This window comes from Haliotis rubra, unplaced genomic scaffold (genome assembly GCF_003918875.1).
Source record: "Haliotis rubra isolate DU_JTF1 unplaced genomic scaffold, ASM391887v1 Scf1093, whole genome shotgun sequence".
In the NCBI taxonomy this organism is placed as follows: Eukaryota; Metazoa; Mollusca; class Gastropoda; order Lepetellida; family Haliotidae; genus Haliotis; species Haliotis rubra.
In genome coordinates, this window is record NW_025764996.1 from 229,837 (window position 1) to 251,489 (window position 21,653).

The 21,653-nt window shown below is 39.2% G+C and overlaps 2 protein-coding genes across 2 annotated transcripts in view; one reads left to right on the forward strand and one right to left on the reverse strand.

The window, feature by feature from the left end:
• Positions 1-737: 737 nt before the first annotated feature.
• Positions 738-6,260, reverse strand: LOC124283471 (archaemetzincin-2-like; the record flags this gene model as incomplete). The annotated part of the gene is made up of 4 exons (XM_046719535.1): positions 6,153-6,260; positions 4,602-5,737; positions 3,362-3,555; positions 738-744 (listed from the first exon to the last, which is right to left on the reverse strand). Coding segments are annotated over exons 2-4 (1,200 nt in total), but the record flags the coding sequence as incomplete, so codon positions are not given.
• A 2,823-nt stretch (positions 6,261-9,083) lies between these two features.
• The window catches only part of LOC124283480 (kinesin-like protein KIN-4A), a 37,625-nt gene continuing 25,055 nt past the window's right edge, over positions 9,084-21,653 (forward strand). Inside the window, 6 exon segments of the mRNA XM_046719547.1 lie at positions 9,084-9,221; positions 9,906-10,186; positions 10,635-10,749; positions 13,109-13,259; positions 21,398-21,562; positions 21,564-21,613. Of these exon segments, the coding sequence (XP_046575503.1) occupies positions 9,955-10,186; positions 10,635-10,749; positions 13,109-13,259; positions 21,398-21,562; positions 21,564-21,613 (713 nt within the window). The 5' untranslated portion in view covers positions 9,084-9,221; positions 9,906-9,954.

Here is a 21,653-nt window from a genome sequence, read left to right on the forward strand (position 1 = left end):
CATCCTAGTTGTGTTAGTAGCTTTATGATGTAATTTAACTGTAGTTTGAGACGCTGTGGATCTTGATCTACTTGTATCCCGTCGCCGAGGTAAAACGCACTCGCGAGTCCTTGATGATGTAGAAAATTGATAATCGGGTTTCGCGGATCCTCGTGGAATAGCCAGGGGCTGATGATATTCAATGGGAGTACTTTCCACTGGTAATGTAGCCCTTCTAGAGTAAACCGTAGGTATTTCTGGAATCGGGATGAATGGGGATGCAGGTAGGCATCCTGTAGATCTATGCTGCCCATGTAGTCCATAGGATCTAATCATCTGGCGAACTGAGGTAAATGTATCATGCTAAACTTCGTGGTTTGGCGTAGATAATTCTTGTTGAAAAAGCTCATGTTGTAGATGAGTCTGTATTTCTCCGTGGAGTTTTTCTTGGGAACTAGGAAAACTGGGGAGTAGAAACCTGGTTCGACGCTTGCTTGATCTATTACTTCTATGGCCTGTTTGGATAGGAGTGATGAAACAGCCTCTTATCTTTGGTAGTTGTTGCGCTTTGTAAATCGAACCTGGGGGTTTGATTGTCAGCGGAGGCTTGGCCTGTAGTGGGATAATACTTAAACTGTTGAAGAATGTTGGAAACGCAACGGTCTTGCAATATTCCCCAGTTTTCCCAGTGTAGTTGGAGGCGCCCACCCACTTTGTGCTGGCTGTACTGGAACGGCTGGGGTGGAAGACTCCAGTCGCTCCAACCTGTGTTTCAGTGCCTATAGTTGTGGAACCTCTGGGTGTCCTGCCTCTTCCTGATCCTCCTCTATAGTTGCCATATGGGCTTAATTTAAAAGAATCTTTACCTCTAGAGCTGGCTATCTTCCTGTCTCTTGCTCTTTGTAGGCCCGTGAATTTAGATCTGCCTGAGTATCTTTGTGAAGTCTGATCTAATGACGCTGGCTAGTGTGTCCATCGACTTGATCATAAGGACTTCCCTGGAATCCTTAGAGACTTCCTTGGCAACCTTTGTCAATTTCTCCGCCGAAAATGGATGTTGTCGACCACGGGCTGTATAAAGTGGGCTGTAAAGTTCTCTCCCAAGTACAGGAAGCGAGGAGGCCTTGACGACGAAGCTAAGGTCAATGCTGCTGAAACAGATGTAAGATGATCCGCTAAAAACTGCTGATCTTTCTTTGCATAAGTAAGGCAGAATAAATCATTCTATCATCTCCGCCGTGGAATCCCGAATCTAGTAATAAGAGTCTCATTGATCGCCCTAGATCTATTTAACCCAAAGAACATACGCCTCGCCATGGTTTCTATATGAGCCAGCTTATGCGCATCATCCATCTTGTAAAACTTGTTCTTTACATCGCTGATGATCTTATAGTTCTCATCGATGTCCTGGGCTTTGTAGAAGGAGTCCATGTTATGCGTGGAGAACTTCTTGGCATGAAAGTTGGGCAGATGTGGTGTCTGAATTTTCGTAGCTTTCTGGAAAGCTGCATCTAGATTCTGTGGCACTGCCGCAATCGGGTCGATCGGGGGTAGAGTGATTGCATCTGGATCATCTTCCTTCATCAAATATGTCTGTGCTTGTATTGCCACTTTTAGATGGTGATGTGAGATCTAGGTTATTGACCATCCAATACCGTGATTCTGCATCAGAAAATATGATTCCTCCATCATCCTCAATACCTTCATCATTAATGAATTGTTGATGCTCTTCGACCGCGGTAGCTGCCTGTATATCCCGATGAGGCTTGTGGCGCATCTAGTTGACTTTGTGCGCTTCTATGTGGAGATCTGACGGGTGATCGACCTGGTGATGAACGATGTGGAGATCGTCTATGGGATGATCTTCTCGGAGACTTGTGAGGTGAATGTTGATAGCTTCGCGAAGCTCTTCTATAGTCCCTCGATGTTCTTCTAGATGATGAGGATCTGGAATCATATGTCCTTCGCGAATGCCTTCGCAAGCTTCATTTGCGTCCGGTCCGGGGGATCGATGATATGACCTTCGCGAAGGCCTCCATGATGTCTGATGGTCCGAGTCCATATCTAGAGATGAAATCGAAGATGTTGATGATCTATCCCGCCTTCGCGAAGGCCTTCGCGAAGGCTGTACATCTAGGTCCTTCGCCAAGGTGGTCCGGGACTTCCTTCGCTGAAGGTGATGTCGCCTTGGCTGCTACGCTGACGGGGGTGCCTCTGGGGTGCTGTTCACGCTGGAGCCTTCGCTGCTGGTTCGGACCCTGCTTACGCAGTTTGTAGTGGTCCTCCATGATGTTCATAATTTGTCGCGATCATGTCTTCTGGGATGATCTGTGACGGTCGCCGGGCGCCTTCTCTGGGCGATGGGGTTCACATCAATAACGCCTGACGCCGGTGTAGAGGCATCAGGCTGCATGTTGATCTCTGCAGAAGTCACAGTCGCTGACACCGGTCGCTTCTTGTGCCGCACGCCGGGATGATTATCGGCTGATCATCGAGAGGCCCAATTCTGCTGCTGGAACGATCTCGGCTGAGAAAGTTCTTGTTGTCTTCAGATTTCCTTTGGAAGTCGCGCTGCCCTGGGGGTCCTCAGTCTGCGCTTGAGACGACGCTGAGGCCCTCTTAGACTTGGTCTGCGATGACGGGATGTCTGGGGAGGCCGGGCGCTTCTTCGAGGTAACGGATCATGGCCCCACGCTCCTCCGCCGCAGGGGTCTCTAGCAGAACACCAGACGGAGAGGGTCGATCGCTAGCAGCTGACTGGATGGAATATCTGGACTCTCTGCCATGTTTTGCCCTTGTTTCATGGACCTATCTGCAGCACGCCTTAAGACGCAAAGATGATATTTATTAAATGCAGAATGAGATAAATTAATGCAGTAACTGCAACGTGAATTAAACGCACAGGGCGTAGAACAACTAGGGCATATAACATGCGGATCAGAGGCAGAGAAACGAATCTACAAATCGCACAGATTTTCATCAACGTAAACCTAGCTGAACAATCACGAATACACGTGAATAAACAGTAGAAATACGATAATAAATCAATACAAATTAGTAAAGGATACTAGCTATACCTCTATAGTAACCTAAGAGAGGTAAAAACTAAGAGATTATCAAAGGATATGGTGTGTAAGGAGACACGAGGCGCTCTCACATCCTGCTCACTGGGCGAAGAAGGAGAGAGTGAAGCACATGGGCTGGAGGTGGCGACACCTTTTCCCGCCAGGGGAGATAAAGGGAGACAACTCGTGGTGAGTACCAATTAGTGATTTTATTTTGAAGGGAGCTTCAAATAAGGAGATACAGGTGTTCCACTGTGTTCGCAAGAAGAAGAAGACAAGCAAAAGAGCATGAGTCAGGATAAGGAAAAATAATACACAGGAAGCCCAGCATCTGCTGGTAGCGGTCAAGCACATCAAAGCGACACACCTCATGCAGCTTCCGCAGACAAACTGGACATAGGAAGAGGGGCTGATCCATGGCCTCCATTAGTGAGGTGCTCTCGTTCATAGAACAGTGGAAGTAGGTGCAGTGGCGGAGACCAAACAGGTGGCACAACTCATGGCTGATGGCCTGAAATAAACACTAAAACAGTGAGTTTGGACCAGACAAACCTGTGGTTTACAATCAATGTCACATGCCCTAGGGGTATTCATGGCTGATGGCCTTGAAAACAAGTGTGGAAGTGAGCACATCTCACATACCCCCGCTTCCCACCAAACTTTATATACATGTTAGATAATAGTTTTGCCATTTACTGATTACATTCATAATTTATACAAATATTATTTTGTGATTTCCGTGGAAACCTGACATATCATTGAACTTGACTGTCTCATGTTGCACACAATGAAGTGAACATTGGTGATAAATGTCACTGATTCTCATGATTAACTTTTCGGTAATATAGACAAGACAACCATCAAACATATTTTGCACTAAGTCATGTTTCCACGGAAACGAAAAAAATAAAATTCTGATAAATTTTAGAATAGCAAAAGGCACATCTGTTGGTCATGATTAACTTGTGTTTTAAGTTTGGTGAACCGAGCATGTATAGATTCAGTGATATGCTCCGGACAAGATAACCATCAAACACGTTTTGCACTAAAACCATGAAACAAATTTTCCAGACAAAGGATGGAAGGATGGAAGGAAGGACGGAATGAATGTTATATTTTCAATCAATGTCATATGCCCCAGGGGTAGTCATGACGGATTGCCTTGAAAAAAAAATGCTATATGTGTGTGTGTGTGTGTGTGTGTGTGTTCATCACCCATTTTGTTCTAGGGAGGTAGGGAGGACATCAATTTTGTACATGACATGGAGGGGGGTCACTTACTTTGTACATAAATTTTATGGGGGTCATTCACATTGTACATGCTTCTCCATAAAAATCATCATCACTCCCCCTTGCCATAAATTATGAACGGTCCCTAATTGTAAGAAAAGCAACTAATGCTTGTCATAAGAAGTGATTTAACTGATTCAAGAGGCCAGGCTCAATGATCTCTGGTGGACATTATTATATGATTGTAGTTAATCTGTCATGAATCAAAACCGTTCACAGACTGCAAGCAGCATGCAAACAAATACAAAAATATAAACAGCAACGTACTCGTATAAGTTTCCAGACGAGGAACCCATCTACTTCAGTGATGTCCTTATGTGTCTCCTTCTTGAAACCCTTGGTTTCAAACCTCCCGAAACAGAAGATGCCAGCTCGATGGTAAAAGGACACTTCCCCAAGGGTGAAGTTCAGGTCATCCTCGGGATACAGATCTGTCCACACCAGTCCAAGGACACAGTGACCATCTGAAGGAAGACTGCTCTGCAGCAGGGGGTAAAAGTCCTTGGCTCTGTACTGTTTCTGTTCTGTCACTTTGTGAAATCGCGTCTTTACATGATTTGCCCATCCCCGTCTCTCCATGGACATACTTGGCAATACTGTCACATCAAGCCCACTGAAAAATATTTGTGTGAATCCTTGCAGAAGACTGAACACATCTAATGATAATGACTTCATTGAAATCCTAAACTGCTTCATGAAAGTGGGGAATTCATCAATTGGTTGGATGTAAATGATCTTCCTTGTTGGAACACAAAGTGCATACATGTTCTGAAGTTTGTACATATATTTCCATCTGGGATATGTCTGACCAAGGTATATTGGTCTGGCTTGTGTGAGCGGCAGAAATAGCCCTGCATCCTCATCCTGCTTCATGCCTCTGGCACTAGCACCTTCAAGGTGATGTTGGCTACATTCTGTCTTGTGTTCAGGCAAATCTTTTGAGTCCCGTGTAGTGTCATCAAATGGATAACTTTCAAAGTCTACAGGAGAAAAGTTATCAGAAGCTGTTGCTGTAGAACCACTTGCTTCTGCACCACCCACAGGAACTGGGATAGGAGCTCCAGGCGACCCAGCATTAAACTCCTCTAATCTCTTAAAGTTATTCTTCTGGGAATCTAAGATGGTGGAGGTGAGGCATTTTTTCCCAAGACTCACCACTCTCTGGGTCATGGGGTCAAGTTTATCAAAGTTCCCTAACAGTAGACGCAGGTCACGGGCAATCTGTGGAGACGTGCCGTCAGAAGGTGTGCTTGATGTACCACCCATTTTGAAAATATTGCTCAAACTGGTGTGACTGCACAGGAGATTATTGAATTATACAGGAGAACATCATGATGTCGTTGGAATAAGATTCTGCATGGTCTTTGTTATGAAACGAATGATCCTAAGTCCCCTTTGAAAATCTGAAATAATAAATAATGTTATTAAAAGTATTAACATGTATTGTGAATAAACTGTACAAAGACAGTGCTAAACATTGAACTCACTGATATCAAATATCATAATAACAGGAATAAAAGACATCATTTTTGTCTCTTAAATTTAAATTCAAAATTAGGTCGCGTTTGTTGTTGTTTTTCGATCTTCAGGCTAAGGTACTTGAGTTCTGGATTTGTCGAAAGGAGTATCATAGACAGACAGCAATCTCGCTTTATGTGCCCTGTGTGTAAACGATGGGCTTGGGTGTGCACTGGTCAGCTGAATCAATGCAACAACGTTTTATTTGTCTTCAACCAATGTGTATAGTTTTGGCTGATTCGCAAGAAGAATCAACAGATGTAGGCACGATAAGAATAATGTTCAGGAATATTCGTTTACACATCTCTAACCGGCAAAGGACCTTGACCCATTCAGCACCCAAGAAGTAAAAGTGGTGTTTACGGATGTTTACATTACACCGGATACCAGTGTAGTCGAAGGGAGATAATAAATCAGGTGCTTCCGCGTTTGGAAACAAATGCTACCTGTATGGTGACTTATAACACTTCTTATCAAGATCAACGAAACTTGCAAATGAAAGCTTTAATTTTTTAGAATGCAGCTAGAAAAGAGAGCCCCACAAATAGGGAAGAGCGAAAGATCCGTTCTCTTCCATCCTGAATTAAGAGTTTTATTGTCACAAAGTTGCACACCGAAATTCATTTGTCAATAACAAGTCAATTTGAAAAAGTAAGAGGCTACAAATTCAGTTGTGTAAAATTAAAAGATAAGTATCGTCATTCAACGTTCAACTACGCAGACCAGCAGAGAAGTAGCAGAAATCACTTCTTAAGAAAACACTTACATCTCCTACACAGAGTATTTCACAATCAAAACAACTCACCACTTCCTAATTAACATTCACAACAACTCAGTGAAACCTGTTAATCCTCCCACAACAATGAAAACAGTCGGGAAATTATGATGAGTAGACTAATTTTGTCTGATCCGCCGACAAAGTTTACCTGTACAAACACTTATGGTATATAGACCTCAAGAAGGTAAGAAGATCATTCCTCAATCACACTTTCTTGTCCTTATCTGCCCTTAGCTTCGTATCACTGAAAAAAAAGCATAACAACTTCGTTATACACATTCTAAGTAAAAATCAAACTTAATATATACTATTATTCACTTATTATTACACGTCAATAATTGTTTGTCGATTAAATACATAGTTGACAGTAAGACGTATAATTCTCCATATTAGTTATCCCAGTTCTGGTCGCAACACACGTCTACGAAATCACCGTCTACGAACCAGTCTGGGTTACGAATCCACCGCGTCTACGAACTGGTTCAGTCTACGAAATCACCGTATCCCAATACAATCAAGTGTAAAGTTAAACGCTTATTGCTCATATTATACATCCTCAATTTTACAAAGTGTTGTTAAAAATCTTTAACTGAATATAAGACAGAACGAAGCTATGTGTGAACCGTGTAAATACTGGTAACGGTTAACAGAAACGGTAGCTGACAAAGGGGCTCAGCATGTTAGCGGTCCCAGCATGTTTCGTTCAAGACCCTCAAACATGTATGTACACACTACGTGTTCTTTCTGCTAGGTCAGAGTTTATCATGTGTTTCTCATAATGGCAGTATAACCCAATTCTTCCCTTGTAAGACAAGGCGAAAATTTATCTCCATTTCTGTTTGCTCTTTATTTAAATGATTTCGAATATTTTCTGTCAAATAACGTAACTGGTTTGGAATTGGTAAATGCTTATGCACTAAAAGAAATTGGTATGTTCATTAAGCTACTGGTAATTCTTTATGCTGATGATACAGCACTTTTATCTGAATCTCCTTCTGATTTGAAACTTTGTTTGGAAGCTTTTGATGCTTACACGATGGAAACTTACAGTAAACACTCCTAAAACTTAAGTTTTTATTTTTTTCCAAAAGAAGCAGTAAAATCAGTACTTTATTTCTTCTGCAAAATACTGTTTTAGAGGTAGAAAAACATAAAGTTTATCTTGGTGTACTATTCACAAGCACTGGTCGCTTTTGTAAAGCCATTAAACGGCTCTCTGACCAATCGTCTCGTGCAATGTTTGCTATATTTAGTAAAATTCGCTTGTTAGATATACCGGTCGACTGCCAACTTAAACAATCAAAAGTAATGTATAAATTAATGTTCAATTTGCACATTTCTCAGGCAAATGCTAAATATAAGTAAAATCTATCTTAGAGAATACAGGCTTTAGTTACATTTGGCAATTACAAGAATTTCAGAGTACCCATTGGCTGGTAAATAATGTTAAAACTGTACTCGTTGATCAGTTTCTGCAAACTTGGAGAGAACGTAAATCACAGTCATCGAAAGGCTTATATTACAATATGTTTAAGGATAATCTTTATATTGAAACTTATTTGTTGCAACTTCCTCTAGATTTACGTATTTATACTACAAAACTTAGAACTTGTAACCACAGACTCCCTATCGAAACTGGTAGATGGCATAAAATTAATAAAGAAAATAGATTGTGTACATCATGCAAGAGTAAAATTGGGGATGAATTTCACTTTACGTTAGAATGCAATGAGTTAAACGAATTACGAAACAAATATCTTCCTGCATATTATTGTAAACATCCCACTGTTGATAAATATATTTCACTTATGTCTATCACACACAAACCAATACTTGTTAAGCTTGCTCTTTTTGTGAAATTGGGCGTGCGTACGTTCCGTTAATGTAATATGTATGTGTTGCATTGTTTTGCACATGTATTTGTTTTACTCTGTCATGTATATGACTCATCAGAATAAACTTTGACTCGACTTGACTGGAAATGCCGTGTTATTCACAGTAAAGATGTTGACATCCATAAATCTTGCTTTTCTTATGCAATCCACTTCTAAATGCCCTTCAAATAATTATTCGTCAATCTAACGGATAATGATTACCCGAATTACACACGGGTAATGCCCCAGTTTACCAAATGACATAAATTAATCCCTTTTGTTTCCTCAAAACAAGACCAGACCGATCAAAATCACCGCGATTACTCTCCGTCGAACGCAAACTGAACTGATTCTGCTTTCCAGTGGCAATTTCAGTTAATGAGTGGTCCTTTGTTGGAGGTACGTCTCATAATAGAGTGTAGAACACACAAAAATCTTTTCCGAAAAGGTATTTTGCATCGAACTGTGCCTTATTTGTCTGTGACAGTGCAGCCGAATACTTCAGGAAGCTTGTAATTGCAACGGAGTGCGTCACAATTTTATCCTTTAGTTTGATATGTCGTTACGAAAATAGTACACACTTTTGTTTACCTTGGAGCCTGTCAAAGTGATGGCACATGTTTCAACTGATTCTGACGACAAATCTCTTCTTGTTTATATTGTGATTCAGATGCAAAGATGGATAACGCTGTATTGTTCTACATTGTTAACGTGTGTGTAAGTGAACTGTTTACTGTGTTAAAAAATGACAAGACGCAAAATGCGATTGCAGGAAGAAAAGTCAACAAGTTTTCACCTGTTTGGAAAGTTTGTAATGGTAGGGTTACCGATTGTACAAAACACGAAAGGATACGAAATATTTAGGGAGGCACTTGTGTACTCAGAGCTTGAAATTCATTGAAATATTCTGATGGAAAATATTATGCTTACATAGACAAACATACATTAATAATATTTTCTCAAGTGACTTGTCTAGCCGAAAACTTTTATAAAGCGAGGTGGTCCAACAGTCAAGAGACATTAGTGTAGCATCTCCTCGCAGTTCATGACTGCAACTGAGTTATGCTTTTAACTAAACACATTATAATGAATAAAAACTTGATCATTTTTGCTAAGCTATTATGCTTAATGCTGTTGACTTTCAGAGATATGGTTGTCACATCCATGATCCTCTGATTGCTCTTAATGATGTTGACTTTAAGAGATATGTTGTCACATCCTCTGATTGCTCTTAATGCTGTTGACTTTCAGAGATATGGTTGTCACATCCTCTGATTGCTCTTAATGCAGTTGACTTTCAGAGATATGGTTGTCACATCCTCTGATAGCTCTTAATGATGTTGACTTTCAGAGATATGGTTGTCACATCCTCTGATTGCTTTTAATGCTGTTGACTTTCAGAGATATGGTTGTCACATCCTCTGATTGCTCTTAATGCTATATCCCGAGCATGACTCACATCAAAACCTATGCCCGTCTCAAGCCGAGCCCCTCTCTCTATGATGAGTATGATGTCTCACCCACCACTTTGCAAATACGGACACCAGAGATATTCCGTGACTATGGCTCCCCAGGGAAGTTCCGAGCAACTGTGCGCCATGAGTACTACTTTGACAGAGTCTTTGACGTCAGTGACACTCAAGAAAACGTATTTGATGGAGTTGCCAGAGAAATTATCAATGGTATGTGTGTGTGATGCATGTCATTAAATTTGAAGAATCCGTAACAGTGAAGTCCAATGTCTGGTTTAGATTATTGATAAATTCAATATGTGGAAGAATTCTTAGAGGGATGAGTATGACCTGCAGTTTTGTGGAGCTAGTCAAAGATTACAGGATGGAAGGATTAGGATGGCCCCCTGGATGCAGGGTTGGTACAGTGTACCAAAGTATAATGAACTGAGAAAGCTTGAAGAATGATTTTGGATGATAAGTATTGATAAACAGGTCTCTCCCTCAAGTGATTTTTAAAATATCAAATATATCAACACTCAGTGAAAAAACATAATAATTCTTTGGCAAACCATTATCCACTCATGTTGATTTTATTTTCCTATTTAAGACAAAAGGTTGAGATTCTTTATTGATATATTCTGTCATTGTGACTGCCTATGTTCTGATGTGTTTGTAGGTTTCCTCAATGGCTACAACGGCACCATGTTCGCATATGGCCAGACAGGGACGGGAAAAACCTACACTGTTGAGGGGAGTGCTAGGAGGTACAGTGACAGGGGTCTGGCCCCAAGGTGAGATGCTACATGAACTTGTTGACAGTAAAACAACCCTTGAAACACACTTCATACTTAATGATGTTTTTAAGGACAGATCAGTTAATAGTTTTAAGAGACTGACTGACTGAGTTTGGTTTTACGCCGCTTTTAGTAATATTCCACCTACATCACGATGGGGGAACACCAGAAATGGGCTTCACACATTGTACCCATGTGGGGATTCGAACCCGGGTCTTCGGCGTGACGAACCAACGCTTAAACCGCTAGGCCATCCCACCGCCCCAGTTTTAAGAGAACATTAAAGTCCTACTGATAGGGTGATCTAACAAAATTGAAAATCTGTATCAGTGTATGAGTATGAGAAGAACAGCATGCAACCACATTTTAGTGCTATTCTGTATGGTCTATTAACTCTTTTAAAAATGTAGGGGAACTTCATTTTTAATTTACAATTGAAAAAATTAGGATATATACTAGAGTGAAACAATGTTGATATGATAATAATGAATGTTTTGAGAGTGCATCACCACTTGCACTTCCTTATGACCATAGTTGTTTTTGAACAGTAATTACTCTTGAAAGATAATTGGTGTATGACGTGAAATTTGCATGTGTACACTTTTCATTTTGAATCTGAAAGAATGTCTAGGAACACACACTAACAACTGTGTGATGCAAGATGATTGTCAAAATAAATGCTCAACAGTTAGAAGATAAATAGTTTCGTTTGTTCGATTTCCAGGATTCATTGGAATTCAACATAGGCTCGTCATATGAGCGAAATATTCTCAAGCAGGACGTTAAACCCAATTTCACCTCAACATAGGCAAGAGGCACCTCAACATCTGGCCAACATGGTCGAGAAACCTCGTCAAATATAGTTTGATTCCCTGAATTACAAAGGCCGAATAGTAACCCAGTGATATTTAACAAATACAGTTCGCTCTACCACCATGTATAGTGTTATCAAGCACACTTTTGCCCTGAACTATTATAGTTAAAGCATGAGGACCCTTGCGTCCGAGTGCTTTAACGTTATATTAGTTCAGGGCAAAAGTGTGCTTTATTACACTATACATGGTGGTAGAGCGAACTGTATTTCTTTTCTAGGATGCCAAATTTAATACTTTCTAAGGATAATTACCATTAATCTAAGGCAGAAAACAAACGACGGGTTCGGTGACCTAAGTTAAGAATCCTTGCACAGGGCTAATTGGTGCGCTGTTCTATTGATGAGTCTGCCCCCTCCTACGTTAAGACGAACATTACCAGAAAAAACAAATGATAAACAGTTTGATGATGGTTTACGTTCAGATTAAATATCTGCTCTAAATTATTTCAATTACATCTGATATTAACGTAAACCATATGGGGCAATATGAACGTCGCATTTCTACTACCAACATAAGTTTAGATCAGTACATCCGCTAAGTAGTCAAGCGACATTCCATGATTGCATTGTGGGAATGTAAACATTGCGAGCATTGCCGCATCGCTGAAAACGTGTGAGTCGAATGAGACATTTTAACCATCGGAAAAGAAAAACGTAATGAATCCACCAGTGATGTTATCTGCGTGAAGCAACTGCGAAACAAGAAACAGGATGCAACGGAGTAGTTTACTGTAGGAGGCTGACTTGCATCATGACATCGCTTTCATTGTGATGTAATGCAAAATTGTTTGATTATGAGGGGGCAGACTAGAATGGCGCAATGACTCCAATACATTGTGATGTAATGTAAAAAGTGCACATTATCGTCTGATAAAGTACTGTCGGCGCCTTTGATCTTTCACCAAAGCATCTTAGAATTAAGAATATAATTCGATGAGGTTTCTCAACCAATGAAATTGCAGAAAACATTCACTATTGGTTTACAGTGATTTATTGACCTTCTTGAAAACCGCCAAAATCAAGAACCACACCCCATGCATGTGTTTGGGGCTACTGCGTTGTGCATGTGCATCCCATGCAAGGAGTTTAGGGGTGGTGGTGATAAAGAGAAATGGTGGTGAAAAGTCTTTGAAACGTTTGTTGCTTATCCTTCTTTTCCAAATTGAAAGTTCAGGATCCCCTACATTATTTAAGAGTATATTTTACATCAGAGTAAAGAGAAATAGGATTTAACACTACATTCAAGATAATTGCTCTTATGTAGCTACATGAATGCATGTATGTGTCTGCCTTTACCAGTTCAGAGTTGTACCAGTTTTGTAATCCTAGCGCACTGAGCTATCATGCCATAGTGTAACCCTGAGGCAACCAGGACTTAATACTGAGCACTTTTGAGGGTAGCCATAAATTGTCATTATAAATCTTGTATCTTCTATTTTTCTGGAGCTTGGCTTACAATCCACTCACATCTTGCTTCTTCAGAGCCCTGTCCATGATCTATAAAAGCCTGGAACAAAGATGTGATGAGGAGATCACTGTCCATATTTCTTATATGGAAATATATCAAGAAGTGGCGTACGACCTACTGAATCCTGGTGCTCGAACCTTTTCCCCAGTCACTCCACTACCCAGAGTAGGTCTTTTTTCTCCATTCATTTTTTGTCACACCTAACATAGACGCTTGTCACCTATACATTCTCCCCTCTAACACCACTACCCAAAGCAGCTCACACATTCTCCCTACTCATGCTTTGAAGGAAAACAAACTGTTATTAATACTGAGTTATCTCCCTTGCCTTGGTTACTGTAAATACAGATATATACTAGTACTTGATAGAGGGATTGCTTTCTTCTGACTTATATACATAACTAAAGCTGACCCTCATAGCTTTTCAAATCGTTTTCAAAATTGATTACATGTGGAACAAACATGTTAACCCAGAAATTGGTTTATGGAGAACTGAATTGTGAAATCAGTTAATTGTCACACAATGAATAATTAACAAATTATACACAGTTTCAAGTATGCAAACACAAATTCATTGTTGGAAGTCAGTAGGTGTAAGTAACAGGTCCTATAATTAATGTGAGGGCACTCGCAGATGTTTTGAAGCAGGCCTGTTCCTGTTCTTGACTACAGAGTAGGGCTTCAACGAGTCCATTTCTTGGACTCGAGTACTCGGGGGATGAGACTCAACTCGGACCCGAGTACACGAAATTCATACCTTTCAAACAAACGATTGCGTAACCGGCATGACATGTGTTCCGATCACACAAGGGAACACTTACTTCATTCCGACTTCATATCGTCGTGTGACTAACATTTCCTATTGGTCAGAATCAGTATTTGGATGTTTACTTGCCAAATGTGTTTTTTTTTCATCGTACTGGTTGTACTGCCTGCATAACACAGTTATATACCGCACAGGCGGCATTTGGTTATTTTTCTCTTTTTCACTATCCTGATTAAGACACGCCCATACATTTGATTTTTTATTTATCTCCATGTCTGTTAAGATAGTTACCTAATCATTTTAAGAATTGAAATCTCAAACGATGTATATTATTTACACTCATCTGCAGACTTGTAACAATGACAGCCATACAGCCACAGCTTATGAGGTGTAAACTACTTAATCTAGGCGTTAATGAAAACATTATCAGCTGGGTTAAAGAATTCAGGGTACATAGAACTCAGTATGTCAGTGTCAATGGCTATCAATCTTCTTTCCTCTCAACCTCTACTGGAGCTCCACAGGACTGTGTTCTTTCATCCGCACTCTTTGTTTTTTTATACCAATGACTGTTACTTGTCATTAAAAGACTTGTTTACTGTGAAATTCGCAGATGACGCCACTGTTACTGGCCTAATTTCTGATTCTGAACCTTATTATCGTGAAGGCATTGACAAAACCGTAATGACATTTTTAACAAACCTTTATTCAAAGTGTGTTGACCTACAATTTTCTATGTTGGTATGGGGCCTGTCTGATCGCAACAAAAACAAACTTTTCAAAATTGTTAATACTGCCGACACAATGTCGAGTAAATTCCCTTTATCTATGAGCGCCAGATGGTTAAAGAGGCAAGTAAAATTAGATTTGATAGTTAACATATTTTATCTCACCATTTTGAAGTACTTTTTTCTGGACACTGCTGTCGATTACCTTCCCTCAAACAAACAGAGCTCGACAGTCTTTCATACCATCAAGTATTTGTGAATGCAACAAATATTTTGAAATGTCACCATGTGATAACTAGTATTATTCAGCCTCTTTCCCTGTGTGGTTAATTGAATTATATCATGTCAGATTCATTGTGTAAATAGCTTTCGTTTTGTGCATGTAATTATTGTGTATATCTTTGTGAACTGTGTATATATTCGTTAAATTTGAGACAGTTTGGATGTATAAGAATTTCCTCCGGGATAATAAAGTTATATCTTATCTTAATATTAGACGTTAACGGCCGCTCATCCTCAGCACATGGCAGACAGACAGTCTGTCAACGTAACCTAATAATTCGAGTTATCTCCCCTTTTCGAGTCCTCGAGTCCTAGAAAATGGACTCGAGTCCAGCTAAACCTGACTCGTTGTCGAGTACACAGGTACCCATGGAAGCCCTACTACAGAGTAGTACTGGGAGCTTTCAGTAATCCGGTGTTTTACAATTATGAGAAAGGTACAATAATTTATGGATGACAACTTCTTTATCATGCATGCATTATGATGTGACATTCCGTATAGGTTCTTATACTATTGACCTGTGAAGGTCTGGGTTAGTATATAGATCTTCAGCAACCAATGCTTGTCATAAGAGGCGACTATCGGGAAAGGGTGGTCAGACTCGCTGACTTGGTTGAGACATGTAGTCGGTTCTCAATTGCGCAGATTGATGCTCAAGCTGTTGTTCACTGGATTGTCTGGTTCAGACTCAATTAGTTACAGACTGCCGCCATGTAGCTGGAATATTGCTGAGTGCGGCGTAAAACTAAACGCACTCACTCTTGTACCATTGTGAAGCAAGAGTGAAGTACTACAGCATAGATCAGATATACATCAAACAGGGTTTAGTAAAAACAACATGGAGACATGCATTAAACGGATTAACACCAAGAACAATGAATATTGGTAATAATACAGTAGCCATAAGAGGAATCCACCTGCTTGTAAAGTTTGCTGTTTTGTCAATTACAAAAACTGTATCATTACAATGGAAAACTTCTTTGTGAATGAAAGTCTGTGTAGATTTTAACTTATATCATAGTGATAATCATAAATGTTAATAAATTTTAGGTACCCAATATACCGTTTCTGAGAAAAAAACATTTGAATATGTATCGTTTTAAGGTATCGTTTGGAGATATACTGGTAATACTGTGCAGTCCTAACCATTACATCATTTGTTTACTTAACAGGACCTTCATATTTCCTTAACGACCCTTGATGCATGTATTAGTTATTAGGGTTCTCTTGACCCCTAGTTCTGCATGTCAAGGTAAAACCATGCAAAACATACACAACCCCAATATTCTGAACGTATACCCAAGTTGATCACTGGTTATATATATGTACAGATAACTGGCCAATAGAGATTGTACTATTTTCACTGTTGGAGACTGTTTGACTGATTACATTAAAATCAGGGGTGGAAATAACGCACTGCCCGACGTCCAAGTCCAGTGTTTCTTTCTGTCGGGCAAGCAACTCCGTATGTCACACTGTACTGGCGTCCAGTTGACTTTCCAATGTTAATTATGCTGTTTATTTAAAAAATCAACAAGAAAATGGCCGGTATAGTGGAAAAATAGTCAGAGCAAGTGATTTCACATGTGCCACTGTACCGGAGTACACTAGCAATGTTATAGTTATTTCCACCCCTGTAAAATAAGTCAGTGTTACCCACCCTGCATGAGTTTAGGTTTTCTGATTCGTCAGTGAGATATCAAATAACAACTCAACAATGTATGTTCACTCATGAGGGGGCCTGTCACTCTGCTTGTGGGCTTCTTGGGATAGTTGGGGCGGTGGGGTTATAGTGGTCGCACGTCACGACAAAGACGTGGTACCAACCTGGCCAACATCCATCATGCATAAACAGCCCACTAACCCCCAAAATATACTAGTATTTGTTACAACTACGGTAATAGGTCACTTTGACGTGTCCGTTACTGTTGCCGGTAACAAAACCTTACTTTGCAGTTAAACTTAATGCAGTTTGGTATACAAATACCTGGATATTAGTAGATTAAGACGTTGATATTGGTCAAAAGTTTCATTTTCTGCATATTGTTAAGCCAGTGCATTCATTTTAGATGAATTAATTTGGTCCAATGCCATGTCGCCGGAAATGTGATTAATTTTCATTAACATTGCAAGGGGGTATGCACATTAAAAGAAACACTGAGAACATGTAGGGTTGGTCTAAGTTTACACTCATCACGTACCGCACCTGCATTTCTTTTATTGTTCCAACTACTGCACTTACTCCCTTGTAATACAAAGCAATAATGTCGATTTGAACTATGATCGTTTGTTAAACAACTGTTATCCTAAGGCCAGACCAATTTTATTTCTTGTTTTACAGATTTTTGTCCTCAGAAAACCTAAGGGCAGTAGGGAAAAAATCAAAATCACTAGTCCAAATAATTTTCCTTTTGAATACACAAAGGAGTTTATTTTTGGTAATTTATGAAGTTTAATGGGGCAAAAACATGATGTTTTATTTTCTGAGCGGGAAAAATTAATTTATTTATTTTGTCTTATTCTTCAAAAATACAACCAGCGTATCCATAAAACAAGAAATATGATTGGTCTGGCCTAAGTTGAATATAATTCTGAGTTTTAAATGTCCAGTTGGCAAGGTAAAATTATGAGGATTCGCAATGTTAATTTCACTGTATTTGATTTACATTTTTGTTTAAAGTGAAATTCATCGGTATGTTTTCACTGCAAACAGACTATAATTCCACCTGTTACCACCGCCAAATTAGGGAATCATGCTCTTTTTTAAAGTTACATTTAGAACACAAAGTATGCCAGATGGGAAAAGAAAACAATACAGTGGAAGCTGTCAAAACCAGCAGTTATCCAATGCGGCAAGTTGTCAACACTGGCATAAAATCTCAGTCCTGTCCATGGCTAGTGCAATTATCATCATTAAAAGCTCTGCAATCCGGCATCTGTCTATTCCGGATCTCGGCATGAAATGAGCCGCCAGAATATGGGTTTATACTGTAATCAGCGCTGTCTAATCCGGCGTGTGGCAAGGATTCAGCTGGATCTGTATTGTCACCAAATATTCCTGCATTGAAACTACATGGTTGTTGACAAAGACATTTTAATCTTAGTTCAGCATGGGTATACTTGTACATGTAACTGGTGAGTTGACTTGTTTTATTGTGATAGAACAATGTATATGAGAGTGACAAAGCTTGTTCACTTCTAGTCAGAAGTAACCATGTCATCTGTACAATCCGGCACGCTGTCTAAACCAGATTATTTCTTTAGTCCCGACGAGTGCCGGTTTAGACAGCTTCCGCTGAATTCAAATCTTGTGTGTGGTTAATGGTAACTTACTGCTTGGGTTTCCAGAGTATGTAATCTCCGTTACTGAATATTACGTGACTCCTATCCCATCTGGGAAGTCAAAGAGAATGTATTACAATCACCAAAGACCTAAAATTGAGAGTCATGTTTCGAAGTTTACAAAGTAATGTCACTCTTTATTTGATAAGACAGACTTACAATTGGCAATAGAACATTACTATAACATTAATAACAACCACAAGGAACATTTCATCCTAGTAAAGGATATTCTGTCGCTTCTATTGGATTTAAATTGAGCTACAGTACTATTATTTCAGAATGTTTGTTGCTAGTCTCATGTTAAATAATTACAGCATAAGTAGATCTGAGAATAGTTTACTTTTCTGCCTTTAAATAGTAAGATTTATGAAGATAATGTGAATTTTAGTTTGCAAAAAGTAGCTCCCAAACATGCTTATTAAATCTTTATATGATCAGTTTTGAATATCTTGAAATCTTCCGAGTTTAAGTTTCTCTGAGGACAAGACTGTGTTTCTGAAGACTGGCTTTGCCTGAAATGTTCATTTAATACTTATAGAAAAGGTTTATATCTAGTGGTTGGAAAACTTTTCAACCCTAATTCCTCCTAAAATAGACGCAACATGTGTTTTATTGTTGAACTTTCCGATGATTTGAAAGTATTTGTCACTTCATGGCATTTTGTTTCATGTGTATCCTGCATTTTTAAGTTTTCTTTCACACAGTTTGGTCAATGTTTGCAAGTTCAGTATGTTTTATCGTGCACTGTACTGGCTGGGGATTAGTTAGTCTATCTAGCAAGAACACAGTTACAATGTTAAGAAAACGTGTACTCCAAGGCTTGGTAATAAGGACCATGATTGCTTTCTAGGTGCATGTTTTTATCGGCTCAGGTGGTTATCCCTTGTTATGACAAACTTTCAGTGTTAGGATTCTCTAAGAGTCTACCTATCTTATTACCTTGCTATATTTTCAAAAGCTTTCCATTCATATTGAATTCCCGTTGGTTTCACTGTCTGCAAGGACATATAAAATTTATTCATGGGGGGTTCACTGGACCACTACTTTTATAAGTCATGGTAAAAGCCTGCATGTTGTCATAGCTGCAGGTGAAGTGAGGTGAAACAGGGTATACTGTCTTTGCTTACCTCATAATGTAGACAGGGTAAACCAAGTACTGTCTTTTATGTCAACTGAAATCAAACCAACTAACTACTGCTCTCTGGGCAGGTACTTTATCCTTTAGACAAATATGACATCTATGCGCGTGTGTTAATTTATTTATTATCCCCTACGCTTCTAAAGGCTTTAATTACAAATGGCAGTATTTCGATCTAAAAAGTTGATCTATATATAACCTGGAAGCTTATGAATACATATACGGCAAGGTCAAGGTCACTGTGCATTGACAGGAACTGTTGTAGGACTAAAAATCTAGCACCAATAAAAAACAGTCAAATTCTGACAAATACAAACTTGACACGGTGTCAATTTTTTATTACATCTGAAGGCCCATTGTATAAATGTTAACAGTGAATTTTATTCTATTACAAGTATTAATCTTCCACAGTTTCATTGATCCATCATGTCTATCTATTTTATTTTAATTTTTTTTTGGTGGGGGTACACATGTCTGTAGTTTACAAATGCAATTTTGATGGCATATTTTTTATAATTATAAACAAAGGGTAATAGAGTATAGATTTGGCAACATATACCAGATATACTACTCAAATGTGGATAGGGATCAGGAGTATATACATGTGGTCTCTTATAACTGATGGTCATACTGATTGCTCAAATATGTTGTCATACAATTATTCAAGTATTCAATATTGCTATGAAACTAAAGCATGTGCAATTTCAATCCAAGTTGATTTAACATAAATACACTTTTTAATACGTAGTTGCCATCCTGATATGCGATAGTCTGAAGTAGATCAATATCTCTATAAGATGTTGAGTAGTATAATACATCATGTAATACTTACTGAAATCTGATAAACTCCCCAAGCCGCAAACCCCATGCTGGTACTCCAGTGTTGCCCAGAGGTTTGTCCGAAGAGATCCCCTGGCCCACCACCCTCTGGTGTGGTGTAAAGGGGGGTCATATTGCTGTTATAACCCAGTGTGCTATCAGTTATATCTGAGTTGATGCTCCATTGTTGCGTGGCTCAGTGTTGTTTATGAGTTTGCTCTCACTGGGATTAATTCTTCCTGGAGCAGTTGTGTGGTTAGAACTTGATGTTTATTGCTCCATATGGTCGAGATCTTGTGCTCATTTCTTTATTTCTAGTAAGTATTTCATATTTTCTTTTATCAAAGATGTTGCTGTAATTATTATATATATGAATTAACATTAACTTATCAAGGAAAACAAATATCTTTCTTGTTTGTATACTTAAATGAACTTAACATTTGAGTTTTTTAACTGAACATCAGACTTTCGAATAATCTATTCACTAATAGTATGTGTTGTGATTCATTATTGTTCTTTCAATGTTACATTTTGGTACATGCAAGTGATTTGCTTCATAAATGTATTGGCATCTGTACTGAAACATCAGAATTATGAATATGGTAAAAATTAACTGCAAGTCTAACTCAATGTAATTAGGTCTGTCATACTCACAAATGTTTACCATGAAACAAAAGGTCAATGAATTTCAGGAAATCCCTTTCCATTTGAGAAATTGTCTTTATATTCGACATTTAATGGCAATGGAAAAGAAGTTAAAGACATATCTAAGGTATTAGCTGTGTGGCACGCTCACACTGACTGAATGGAAATCCTGCCTTTCCAAAACTGTAGTGGAGGACCTTCCACTCACTTAAACATTTCTGACAAAATCACTGGGGTTAGCCTACTGAGTATAGTATAGGCCCTTCAACATGTCGAGCAAAAGGGCCAGGTTTGATTCCCAACACGAAAAGTGACATACATAAAAAAATGTTTGCTGAAATAATACTGAACGTAAAACTTGTTTGAGAGGCATTTAGAAGTTGGAGCAGTAATGAAGGATAACAATATGAACAACTTCTTTATTACAGTGAGAGTGTTGTTTCAGTGTATGTTCTATCAGCATTATCAAGAAAGTGATGAACTGTAATAAAGATGTGGTTCGTTCATATATTGTTATCCTTCCTTACTGAAAGTAAACCCAGTGTAAAACCCAACTCACTCACTCACTCTTGACTGCTCCAGGTTGCTGTGGCGGAAGGGGCAGGAGGATCATGTCTGCTGAGAAATCTGTCTGTTCATCTCGCAGCAAGTGAAGAGGTCGCACAGAGTCTTCTTCTTCAAGGTCAGACAAACAGAAGGGTCGCAGAAACTCCAGTCAACCAAAGGTCATCAAGGTCACATGCAGTTTTTCTCTGTCTATCTCACCGCTAAACGACCAGACTCTGATGTCATTGTCAGGTAGGTTAAGTGCTACGCTCACTCACTTCAAAATATCACA